At 38.6% G+C, this 13,391-nt stretch overlaps 1 protein-coding gene across 1 annotated transcript; it reads right to left on the bottom strand.

The window, feature by feature from the left end:
* Positions 1–5,118: 5,118 nt before the first annotated feature.
* On the bottom strand, positions 5,119–13,047 carry lrrc58b (leucine rich repeat containing 58b). Its single transcript, XM_019110191.2, has 4 exons — positions 12,349–13,047; positions 7,599–7,727; positions 6,889–7,166; positions 5,119–6,652 (listed from the first exon to the last, which is right to left on the bottom strand). Exons 1-4 carry the CDS (start codon positions 12,801–12,803, stop codon positions 6,459–6,461), a joined length of 1,056 nt encoding a protein of 351 aa, XP_018965736.1. The 5' UTR covers positions 12,804–13,047; the 3' UTR covers positions 5,119–6,458.
* Between the last annotated feature and the right edge of the window lie 344 nt (positions 13,048–13,391).

Raw genomic sequence — 13,391 nt, 5'->3', positions numbered from 1 at the left:
TGTTTCATTTTTTTTTTTTTTTTACCTTTGACTTTTAACAAATTTTAGTATTAAGCAAATGTGCATGATATGAGAAAGCTACATCTCAGAACTCACAACAGTATATATTGAGGTGCAGTGAAGTGAGGAGAGACCCTTTCAGTGTGCTGTCAGTAGGGTGCCATGGGGCTTTGAGCTCCTAACAAGTGTTTAAAAAGTGGTCAAACAAGCTGCAGGACAAATAACACATCTGTCCCTCAAAACCCATCAAGGATTAGACAATCCTCACAGAGAGTGAAAGCAAGACCAAATAAAGTGGGAAAAGAGTGGCATCAGTTTGTGTTACCATGCAGGTCTTTCTCCTTCAAAGAAAGAGTGTCCTGTATAGAATAAAACTTTGAATTTGGAAGGTGAAAAGAAAGTCCCTCTGTATTCAGTAGCAGTGTTGAGATGGCATTTTCATATGCAAATGCAGGAACTCAGTCCTGTATGTTCACTGGCCAAATCCCCGACCCTCTGAACTGACAAGTGTTTGGCTAACGGATTCTGAGGGGAATCAATCTTGCCAACTAAAACACATTTAAATTTCAATGATACCTTTAATGCAACATTTTTTTTTTTTTTTTTAATTTACACAGAAGTTACAGAAGCAACAGGTAATCACACTGAATATGTTCAGAATTTCATGCATTTACAAAATGTTATCCAGAAGCATCGGGACCCCATTATCACAAATGAAAAGTATTTATTAAGAGATTGGAAGATGATACTGTACATAACATGCAGAAGGAGAAATAGGTGTCTTGGCAATGAATTAATTCTAATGATTTATTAATGTATGCCCGCATTTTATTAAAATAATCCCTTGTTTCAGTTAAATGGTGGCTATGTTGTACAAACTTGCTCCTTTGCTTTAGTGTAATTAAATCATGCTCACTATTTAACAAAAATTAGGGTACAAATTAATAGGGTTTTCACACCATGCCTAACCCTGGGTTATTGTCTTTCTAAACCCAGTTTTTAACTCAGGCTAAAGGTATGTTTCACACTTGTAATTTAGAAGTGGGGTTAACACCACCTCTTAACTGGGATTATGAAACCCCACATTGCTGTGCCAAACTTGTACAGTGTGAAACAATGCAATGTTAAGGCTAAAAGCATTGCAGAAACCGTAATTTCAGCAGTTAAGTGGAAATAATATCTTTCTAAACTTGTTAGTCCTGACGGTATTATATAATATGAGAATGTGCAACTCTAGAGCCTTTGTAAACACGTTGTGGGTTTAGCAATATAGAGTGTAACCTTGGTTCTCTGCTGGATGTAATGAGACACTGTTCCAATCCTCTGAACACCTCTGATCTTGAGGGCAGGATCAGGCTCCGACTGTGCCCACCAGTGGCTTGCTCTGGGAGATGTGCTGATTCTTAGACATGATACTTTTTGAGCATGGCTGCCCATATCCAGGCTTACCGCTATATAAAGCAGAAAGTCACCTCACAAACTGAATTGTGTAGCCCAGTCTGATACAGGGGCCCAGGGGCCACACCATAGAACATGAGGAAGCAGGAGTAAGCAAGTGGGCATAAACTGCAGCACAGAGGAGAAGCGTTTGCATTCGTACATATTGTGTAACAGATTAGCTCAAAGTGAGATGTACATAATTAATCATAACGGAATATTATTAACTACATTCATCTTCAGGAATTACTTGTAGCATTATATCATTAATAGTACAATAAAATGATTTGTTCGTCCGCAGGGCAGACAGTGTTAATCGTTTATTTACTCTAAGTAAAATTATTTTACTACTAATACATTGCTCCCAGAGCATGTAACGAAACCGGAACGTTAAAGTGACCTCGTCCTGTGAGCAGCAAACACAGACAACCAAGTGTGAATACATATGGATGTTTATTAAACTACACTACAGGTAACATCTGACTAAACACAAACATACACACATTAAACATAGATGCCAACGCAAGGAAGGCATGGATAGAGAGAGAGAGAGAGAGAGAGTGAGAGAGCGAGCGAGCACTCACACGCAAGAGAGTGGAGAGTCATGGCAGTATTTACTCATAAACTAAATCACAACCTGTTAAGAACCATCAAAGAATCTCATCGCCTTAATTAAAAGGGGTCAAAGCCTAGAAGTATGGAAGCAGATTAGTCTCAAATAGAATTCACCCAAAAAACATGATTCACACATGCGTAGACAATTTCACATGCATGAAACCTAATTCACGTACACACAAAAAAAATTCACGTGCGTGAAAAAAAAATATATTCACAAAAGGCAATTCACATGCGCAAAATAAAATTATATATTCATAAAATACATTTCACAAATGGAAAACACAATTCGTAGATATACAACTGTGCACAAAAACCAATTTTTTTTTAATTTGCGTGAATTATATTTGAGACTAATCTGCTTCCATATTTGAAGCGCATCTAAATAGTTTACAAGCGGTTACTTGCATTGGTTCTGTAGTTGCTGAGTAAAGTGTACTGGTGCATGTATAATGTGTAGATTCCTGTTGAATCCTGTTAGGAGTGAAACCTTTGTCATTTCATCCATGGGTTGACTGCTCCGAAGTGAATCAACAAAGTTGCTGAAATCTGCCAGAAGATCGGACTCCCCGGAAGGGGAGTCGCGAGGTGTCCAAGGTGATGGGTGTCTCCAGGGAACGGCAAGTTAAGAGAAGAGATCACTTTTTGGGTGTGGAAGAGGTTTTATCTGGTTTCCCAGTAACACCCCTTTTGGTTGGATTGACTAAGAACAAGGCATATAGTTTCAGCGGGAAAGACACCTAATTTGCATATTTTATGGATGGAGTGATGAACTGGTTATCTGGTAACCCAAACTATGGTACAAATAGTATGATGCATTTTAGGCTCACATAGTAGAGATATTTAGCTAAGGCAAACCGGAAGGTTTCATTAGGTACCAAGAAAGATATGCAAGACAGATAAAGATACATTCTTAAGGGCCGTACACACCGGGACGAATATCGGCGCGCGTTATTCGCCAGCGTTTTTCAACGCGTTTTTTGTGTTCACACCCAAGCGATTTTCGCTGACGATGAGCCGAGTGAACATGCAAATTCATTCCCTGACATTAGATGGCGCTTAATGTAAAACAGAAATACTAGAAATACTAGTTCTCTTTTATCAAGATTTTTGTAATCGCTGTCGCGTTTGTCATATAGTTCTTTGTGTTCCGACACCAACGAGACCAGCAACTCTACATTCATCTTGCCTTGCATCTTCTTCGTCTTATTTCTTCCCGGCAGTGTAGACGCTACTTGGCGTATATCTTCTTCGCCGTTACGTATGTGTGCTCAGCAAGACAGTTTTGTGTTTGAGCGCCCCCAAGTTGTGTTTTACTGTAACTTCAGAAGCTCCAGACACGTGTGCAAAAGCGCCATTCTCATTGGTCGTATAGTTTTTGACGCGGTGCGTCAAACCAAAAAAACGAACCCGAGGCGTTTTTTAAAAAATGACGCTTTTACGCGTGGCGTTTTTCGCGTCGGTGTGCACCATTACATTGGCGCCCTTTGTTTAGTCACGAGGCGTTAAACGTCGGCGAATATCGCGCGCGAAATTCGTCCCGGTGTGAACAGGCCTTTATGCTTGAACATAAAGATACATTCTTATGCTTGAATATAGGCACTTAGAGGTCAACTAATACGACTAGAGAATCATAACTATGCTAATATGAGCTGGGAAACATACAAACACACAGGAATATATCGTATACATTTGGAATGGCTTATATCCTGAGTTAAATGCTAGAAGGTTTGAGTGTGTGTGTGTGTGTGTGTGTGTGTGTGTATGTATGTGCGAGCGGCATGGTGAGGTCTTTTCCTCTGAATGCTTTGGCCATTGAAGCTGATTAAGATCTCTTTGAAGCTTATGAGTCTGAGCTAGGAATGTAGAGGCGTTCCTGGTGATGCTCAAACAGGCCCCTAAAGGTGTCAATGGCACTGTTTGATGCAGACTCATTGGCTCTAAGCTGTGATTTACATGAGGTCAGTCAGTAGATTTAAAATCTTTCTGAATATTAGAATGAATGTGTTATCATGATCTAGTCCATACGCTACAATTGCATCACTGTTGGTCAATGCATGGCCATCATGTCCATGAGAACCAGACATCATTAAAGGTGTAATATGCAGTGGATTAGAATTTATTTATTTTTTTTTCATAAATGACTCCCTTCAGTGCCTGACATCGCCTTCAAAATTAAACCAACATTTTTAACTGAAGTCGCTCCAACTCAATCCTCCTCTGGGAAAATGAACATGGTCTGTGCCATCTATTGGGCTGCACTGCAGGCATTTGAGCAAATGTCCATTCACTGGACCACCAACCTCAGGGACCAGTTAGAATCCTTGGGAAGGTAGTTCATCGTGGGCTGGCAGGAGGAAGACCCTGTTTTCATCTGCAGTCTCTGGCACTGAGATCACACTGGGGGCTTGGTTCGTGTTGGAGCTGGGACAGCAGAAGGGGCTGACGATGACCTCAGTGGCCGAGGTTTGGTGAAGCAGGATGTGTTTTACGGCACTGCCATGAAATACTAGGTAAAGGCCTCCACCTCTCCATCAAACAGTCCTGCTTGGGAGATTGGATGTCAAGAAATTTGACCTTCTTGGCTTCCTTCATCACAAGCTCCAATCACAGGTCATGCTTCTGCACCACCATTGTGGCATTCACCAGACTAAGGGCTTGTTGCTGTGACTTTGGTCACCCAGAGGGAGAGTATGATCACCGTGCACAACTCTCTAAGGTCCTTCAACACTGTGGCTAAGTGTACCTGCCAAGACATGAAGGCCAGAAGCATCTTGCCTAGATAAGCATAAGCTCACACCGCTATTAATGATTGCAAAATAAGCAGATCTCATCAGAAAACAAGGCCAGCAGTAGAGGGAGAAGAGATGGCTCAGAAATGAGCATTAATGCGGTCTTAACAATCCTAATGAAAAGTTTAGCTGGCTATTACTACTGATTTTCCTAGAAATTGTACTTTAATTCTAGATTTGAATAGAAGAGGACTGTAGAAAAGTTTTTGAAAGCTCTGTCTTTATTCCATAAAAACATGCAATATTCATAAAAAAAAAGACCTACACTTTGACCTAAATTATTATAATTTTTTATTATTATAGTACTCTACATAAGAAGTGCAAATACACATTTATAAACCATTAGAGGAGTGAATGTTATTCAAATCTGCCTTCATCATCTTAAAATACATTCTATCTTGTCACTGACATATAGAAAATATAATAAAAGATTATTTAGTAACTCTGAAATAATGACTGCAATAGTTATTTGCATAGTCAATATTGGGTAAGCCTAAGAGTATAAGACACACATGAAGAAACTAAAGAAATTGAGTTTATAAAACACACAGAAAGAAAGAGGTTTCAAATTTTACCTTTTGGGGCACAACAGCTGGTCCCTGGAGCAGTACCCTTAAAAGGACATTTTTTTTTTTTTTTTTTTTTTTACTTTACTTTTCTTTTTTTTACCCCTAATAGGTACATTTTAGTAGTAATACATACCCCTAAGGTACTAATATGTACCTATTAGGGGTAAAAAAAAAAAAAATGTTCCAAGATGTCCTTTTAAGGGTATTGCTCCAGGGACAACCTGTTGTACCCCAAAAGTTACAATTCTGGCTCCTTATTATTCTGTGTGCAGGAAGTGTTCGAAGAACAAAGTTCAGTTTAAAAATGCCAGAAACACATCACAAATTTGTCTATTGGCTCTGTAACAATATCATATATTTTATATTAATGTAGAGTGAAGAATTAACATTCAAAACAAAGTCACTGGTAACCTTTGTCACTGTTTATCTCAAGATTTTACATGCTGCCCCGGTTTTTGAATGCAACCGCAAAGTTTTAGTAAATTCAATACTAACACAAAAGCTTAATAAAGATATTTTAAAGACACAAGCACAAGGTTTTGAAGATGTAGCACTGTTTTATAGTGCTGCAGGCCACGCATTTACAAACATGAAGAAAACTTTATTCTAAATCTCTCACAAACCCAAAAAGCAAGTGTCCTCAATGTTTATTTCACAGTAAATCTTTGTGCGTAAGGTGAAAAAATTAAGTTAGCGCTCTCCTGTGAGAGACAAAGCAACCTATTGCCAAGCAAAAGATATGCATGTACCTAAACTGCGTCTTCTAACACATTACAAAAGTGCAAGGGCTAAACAGATTGATGACCAAAGGCAACGTAGTTAATATAACTAACAACTATTCTGAACCGCCAGTGTTTTTGATTTTGCCTTTGTAAGAGAAACTATCTGCAGATGTCTTTCTCAGAATGCCACTTGCTCAATCACTTGGCAATAAGATTTGGCTTCAGCTGAGAGGTTTTCAAGCCAGCTGGCTGTAAAGTTCAAAGTTCCTGCAGATAACACTGTAAGTTAGAGAGAGGAGACGACGTGTGCGGGGTGAGCGAGGTTATCCCAGCAGCACTCTTTGAAGGCGATCGGCAGGCACGCTGTTGTCTTCGTCTGAGTCAGCGTCGCTCTGAGGGTTGGAGCTGCAGGGAGAGGTGCATTCTGGGGAGCACAGGTAGTGCATCAAGGGCAGGCGATACTTCCCACAGAAATCCACAAACTTGATGTGACGAACGCATGAGTCAAAGTAAACACCTGGGAATGAGGTGGTGAGATAAGCTGTTGTTAGAAAAGGCCTATTCACACCAAGGATGATTTAAACACTAAAACAAACACTTTCTGTAAAGCTGGAACAACATGTATTGTGAAAAGCATTGTAATAATAAACTTGAATATATTGAAATGAATATATAATTGACTTGGGTTTCAACCTCTTTGGATACTCTTAGCTTAAATTTATTAAAACTTTTATATCATGTTTCTCCTCCCACCTGCACACTTGGGGTTGGGGCACTTGCTGGCCATGTCTAGGTAGTTGACTAGATGACTCGGGAGGTCTTTATGTGAGTATGGGAGGTTCTTGCTTTTGACGGCTCGGCCAGCCAGCTCCAGCAGCGACGGGGGGTCGTAGGTCATGTCCTTGATGAAGCGTACCACCAAAGGATTGCCTCTGAGACTGAGCTCCTGAAGGTGCACCAGGCTCAGGATCTCTCTCGGAAGATACGTCAGCAGGTTATTATGCAGACTAAGAGAGCGCAGGGAATGGAGCCTGGGAGGGTGGAAAGAACATATTTGTATTATTTGAACATATTGATAATATTTGTCTTATTTTTGTTCATATATTTTATGTTTTGTTATTATTATTTCTGTCATTTTGTATTTTAAGGTGCAAATATAAATAAACAAACAAAAATATAAATAAACAAACAGCAGGGCAGGCCAAAAACATTTTGAATATTTCTTTCATTATTAATACTACTACTACAATTACTACTATTAAGTACTGGAATATATCAGAGCATATATAGCATGCAGAAGAAGTGATGACGGCACGCTTTGATCTTCTGCAGACCAATCAGCAGAAAGGGGCGTTTAATTCCCGCCCACGTGTAGAAATCAAATATTCAGGCTGTTTATTCATTTTTCTTCCCCTGAATGAAAAATGAAAAATTAAGCTGAATTCTTGACATCTCAGACTTACCTGTTGAGTTGAGGTGGGACGCTCTGGATGCGATTATCACAAAGAACTAGGTAACCGAGGCAGGGTAAGTTAGCTAGCTCAGCAGGGATGGAGGAGATCTGATTACCGCCCAGATACAACAGCTCTAAGCTAGAGAGAGAAAGAAGGGTTTTCACAAAATGTAATAAAAATAACAATGTCAAAATAGTGACAGAACCCCACAGTAAGAACACGGCTGTACATTAATGTACTGTATACTGTAACTAAATTTAAATAATTGTACTTATTTGGGCATCACTGGAAGTTTGTCAATGTCCCCTATGGGCCCTGACTTCCTAATAAGAACCACTGTATTAAAGTACATTTAAAATCAATAGTAATTCTGCCCTATGGTTACTGCCACTGATGAAGGATAAGTGGAGCTTTCTTATCCTTGTAGGAAGCCTTCCAGTGAGGAAATGCAGACATGAAAAAAAAATATCACCACTAACACGCAAAGGCGATGAGGAAATCGCTCACCTTCAGCTGTTTTTAAGCCAATACAGATCAATGTTTCATGATAACGAAGACAACTTCTGCAAACATCCTGTTTGTTGTCTCACAAACACTTCTGTCCTAGACAACTCACGTCCAGTACTTTATGAGATGACTAGATTAAGTACATAGTTTTGTACCTTTGTCTTTTTTTTCTGCCTCAAATCAAAGTCTGTAACATTGTGATCCATCTCAAGAGTTGGTTTAGTTCATTGCCGAGAATCTTTTTTTTTAAACTCCCATGGAAATGAAAGGAATTCTTCCTCTACAAAAGAATGAGGCACTGAGAGCAAAGGAGCGAGTGAGAGATCTTCTAGCATTTTACCCTACTGGCCACTTTGTCCATTTGTTGTCCTCCCTGAAGAGAGGCATTCATTTTTGCTTCAATACCTCGTTCCTTTCACCAGCCCATCTCAGCTTAGTCTCTACGATTACCACAGCAGGCAGAGATGGTAGAGGGAAAGGGACCAACTCTGTGTGTAATGTGGGCCAACAGGCACATCTCTTTATGATGGGATGGCCCGCAGCCAAGTGGGCCTCAGCAGACTCACGGTTCCAGCACGGCTCTACTGAGGCCACATGGCAAACTGATCCTGCAGCTCTGAGAGCTTCCTTTTCACTCTCACTGTCAGTGATCATAATATTAAAAAATTTAAATTATAATTTCAAATAACTGTTTTATAATTTAATATACTTTAAAATGTCATTTACTCTAAGCTGATTTTTCAGCATCATTACTCGGAGTCACATGACCCTTCAGATTGTACAGCTGCAGACTACATGCTGTTTCCCATATCAGTCATTGCCACAATCAGTTAATAACGTACCGTAATCATCAACCACTGGGCTGGTAGACCATGAGTCACGCTCTGGGAGCTCCATTTCCTTGACCTTGCGAAAGGAGTTTATTATTATGCACGTGACTAATAAATAAGACGATACTGATAAGGTTTAGAATGAACTTGCCAGCATAAGGAAGCAAGTATTTGGTAAATAAAGGTTAGCAGAGAAATGCAACTGCTAACTAGAAAAGACTTTCGAGCTTTGAACCAAACTAACCAACTTTGAGATAAATTACAACATTACAAATTGTTTTGTAAGTGGAAAAAAAAAATATATAAAAACATAAAACAAGACAAACCTATAAGACTTAATTGGCTAATTTTTTTTTACTCTATTCACAGCCTGAATAAAAAAATACAACTACAAATTTGACTTATATGTTGATTAGTGCTGTGAAACGATTAATTGCATCCAAAATAAAAGTTTTTGTTTACATAATATATTTGTGTGCACTGTGTATATTTATTATGTATATATAAATACACACACATGCACGTATATTTTTGAAAATATTTACATGTATTTACATGAATATATTTATATAATTGATATTATATATAAATTTATTTAATATATAAACAACATATTCTTCTAAAATGTATATGTGCATGTGTGTGTATTTATATATACACTATAAATATACACAGTACACACAAATATATTATGTATTTTATTTTGGATGCGATTAATCATTTGACAGCACTAATGTTGATATATGTCATAGAACACTGATAGTATACAAGCTACACTTAAAATGGATATATCCCCTGGATCCTAATGCAGATTCGTTTTATGTGGGGGTCCTAACTGTTCAGGACACTGTTCAATTGGCCCTGTGACAGAACTACTAAGAAAGAGCTCGGGAACACTTTAAATAAGCTGACATATGAAGCGAACAAGGGAAGATATTCAACATGACCACTTTTTTGCACACACTGCACTTTGTTCAGAGCACAAGGTGTAGACAGGGAAAAAGGCAGCCTTGTCTTTTGGGTCATACAGCCGGAACCATAATGATTTATTTTGCAACAGAAGGACAGCATGTTACATTCCCAGGTATTTACTGATTAAAATGGTTTGCCATGTCATTGTATCAGGCCTATTTCACATCCCTCTTGTACTTCTGTGGTTCAGCATAAAAAGCATACATATTAGTATGGGACAGACATCCAGAATAGATTAGAGTACCTAATAAATTAAAGGGATACTCCACCCCAAAATGAAAATTTTGTCATTAATCACTTACCCCCATGTCGTTCCAAACTCGTAAAAGCTTTGTTCGTCTTCGGTAGTCTTTTTAAGATTTTTTGGATGAAAACCGGGAGGCTTGAGACTGTCCCATAGACTGCCAAGTAAATACGACTGTCAAGGTCCAGAAAAGTATGAAAAGCATCGTCAGAATACTCCATCTGCCATCAGTGGTTCAACCGTAATGTTATGAAGCGACGAGAATACTTTTTGCAAGCGAAGAAAACAAAAATAACGACTTTATGATGACACAGGATGACACAGAAGAGCACACACAGCATACGGTGATATGGAGAGATACAGAGGAGACTGTTGACAAAGGAATCGTTGAATAAAGTCGTTATTTTTGTTTTCTTCGCTTACAAAAAATATTCTTGTCGCTTCTTAACGTTACGGTTGAATCACTGATGGCAGATGGAGTATTCTGATGACGACTTTCATACTTTCCTGAACCTTGACAGTGGTATTTACTTGGCAGTCTATGGGACAGTCACAAGCCTCCCGGTTTTCATCCAAAATATCTTAAATTGTGTTCCAAAGACGAACGAAGCTTTTAAGGGTTTGGAACGACATGGGGGTAAGTGATTAATGACAAAATTTTCATTTTGGGGTGGAGTATCCTTTTAAGATGAAAAATTAGTCCTTTCTCTGGTTTAATATGAGAGTATGACCTATAAATTATCAGTGACTGATCAAAGGTCATATTATTTCAAAAGATTCATTACTAGTCATTCTTCCGGACAAGTTGGGTAACTTGGGTACATAGTACCTCTCAAAATCCCTGCTGTTGTGACATCAGGACACAGTCAGAACAACTGCTTTCACACAACACATTTGCCCCTCATCTTTTGTCAAATAACTAATAATCACCATTTTCAACACTGAGGCATCCATATAATCAGTCAACCTACACGTCAGAGAGACCATATTTTTTACAGTATCTTTTGAACTCTGTAACTTTAGATATATGCTCAGACCCAACTCAGACACTTAAATTATAAGCGTCTCAGACCCAGACAATTATAACTTGATTATGTACATAAGACAATAAAACTGAAATAAAGAGTTCAAGTAATTTGATCAGTGAGAGAGTTGCTACATAAATGCTAACACATTAGGTATTTACATTCAGGTAACAAAACTTCACAAATATGCAGCCCACCGTGATAGTAGTCACTTTTGCCTTGATGACTTATGTGACCCTGGACCTTAAATTTCCTACCTTAAGTGTATTAAAACATAATTTTTGATTAGTAATATGCATTGCTAAGGACTTCATTTGGGGAACTTTAATGTATGTGATGCGTATATGTCAGAAGATGTGTTTTTTTTTTTTTTTTTTTTTTTTAGCAAATATCTAGTAATAATTGTTATTTATGTGAACATTTGCACCGTGGCGCTGCACATGCATGCAAGATATATTTTTTTATATATATATAAAAAAAAAAAAAAAGGTTGGATTCATTTCAAATGTTTGCATGATTATTTTTTTCTTCTGTTTATCAAACTACACCACCTCTTCCAATCCATTCTAAATTTAATTTGGATCAAGCTCAACTGGATTTGATTTTCAGTCCGATTTAGCCATCAATCCAACATTACCATTACATTATTTGGTCGCGTGTAAACGTAGCTGTTGTTAAATATAACAACTACATCAACAAGGATGTGAGTTTATGCATGTGCCAAACAAATAACCATTGTAGTCATTACAGCAATTTACATTTTACACTTACTGATATTTACTTTCCCACCTAAAATGACGTCACTTCCTGCAGCATGACGTCATTGTGTGACTAGGAAGTTGGCACTTGGGTACATTACAAAAATAACATATGGTTGTGAAATTATTTGAAATTAATATTACGATATAATTTATATATGTATAAAACACTTAGTTTGTTATTTTTTTCAACAAATTAGGACATATAAGATTGGTGGCACTGAACTACTTAACGGGAATGACCTAGAAAGTAAGGCGATTTAATCATTAAACTTTAATTACACCGAGCAAATCTGGTGTAATTGGTGTGATTTACTCTTTGGGTTCAGTTGAGTTAGCGGCCTCGACGTGAGATCCGTGCCTAGTCTGTGCGGTGTTGTGATAAAGTCAAGGCGCGTGCAGATGTCTGTGCATTAACGTTACCTGGTGAGACTCTCTATCTCTGCTGGGATGCTCTTCAGTCTGTTTCCTCCCAGAGACAGAGACTGGAGCCGCAGCAGCTGCAGACACTGGCTCGGCATCTCCTCAAACCTGTTCCCACTCAAATTCAGCACTTCCAGCTGCAGAGAGCCAAAGTGCTTGGGCAGAGAAAACTCATTCAGCCGATTGTTCTTGGCTATGAGGGTTCTGAGTTTGGTCAGTCGGGTGATGTCTTCGCAGATGACCGACAGCGTGTTGTTACTGATGTCGAGAAACTCCAGGTTGGAGAATAGAGAGATGGACTCGGGTAAAAGCGTCATGCGGTTGTAGCACAGGTACAGTTGCTTCGTGTCTTTCCGTCGTTTCTCGCTGACCGTGTCCAAACTGTTATTGTTCAGATTCAGACGGGACAGATCTAACAGACTCTCGCTGCTGCTGGCTCCTTCAAAACCCTCCATTTTAGTAGCCGATAACGGGAAAAAAGACCCCTTTCTTCTGGTTCAAGCTGTTTCCCAACACTATGTCGGAGTTTACTTCCAACGCCAAGCGTCCCGATCTTCCATGTGTAACCTAAATAACTCGGCCTAATGGTTGCATTTATACATTACAGGCATTATCAAAGACGGTCTGTCTGTCAAGCGTTCACAATTTAACATTCATGTGTCGGGGCTCCACTGGCGTTTGGCTCCGCCCGACTGTTTTAACCCTTTGCTACAACTATGGCAAGCGGTTTTAGCCATAGTTATACACACTACCAGTCAAAAGTTTGGGATCAGAACAATTTTTAATGTTTTTTACAGGAGTTTCTTATGCTCATCAAGGCCGCATTTATTAGATCAAAAATACAGGAAAAAAATGTAATATTGTGAAATATTATTGTGATGTAAAATAGCGTTTTTCTATTTTAATATACATTAAAATCTAATTTATTCCTTTGATAATAAAGCTGAATTTTCAGCATCATTACTCCAGTCTTCAGTGTCACATGATCCTTCAGAAATCATTCTAATATTCTGATTTATTATCAGTGCTGCAAACTGTTGTGC

Source organism: Cyprinus carpio, chromosome B9 (genome assembly GCF_018340385.1).
Source record: "Cyprinus carpio isolate SPL01 chromosome B9, ASM1834038v1, whole genome shotgun sequence".
NCBI classification, from domain to species: Eukaryota; Metazoa; Chordata; class Actinopteri; order Cypriniformes; family Cyprinidae; genus Cyprinus; species Cyprinus carpio.
Note: the sequence above shows the minus strand (reverse complement) of the source record. Positions and strands in the feature narration are given on the sequence as shown.

Coding starts and splice junctions, on each gene's coding strand:
- lrrc58b (XM_019110191.2), bottom strand. CDS start 12,803: ATGGAGGGTTTTGAAGGAGCCAGCAGCAGCGAGAGTCTGTTAGATCTG. Junction 7,167..7,598: donor GTCCCACCTCAACTCAACAG/GTAAGTCTGAGA, acceptor CCACCCTCCCAG/GCTCCATTCCCTGCGCTCTC. Junction 6,653..6,888: donor CCCCAACCCCAAGTGTGCAG/GTGGGAGGAGAA, acceptor CCTCATTCCCAG/GTGTTTACTTTGACTCATGC.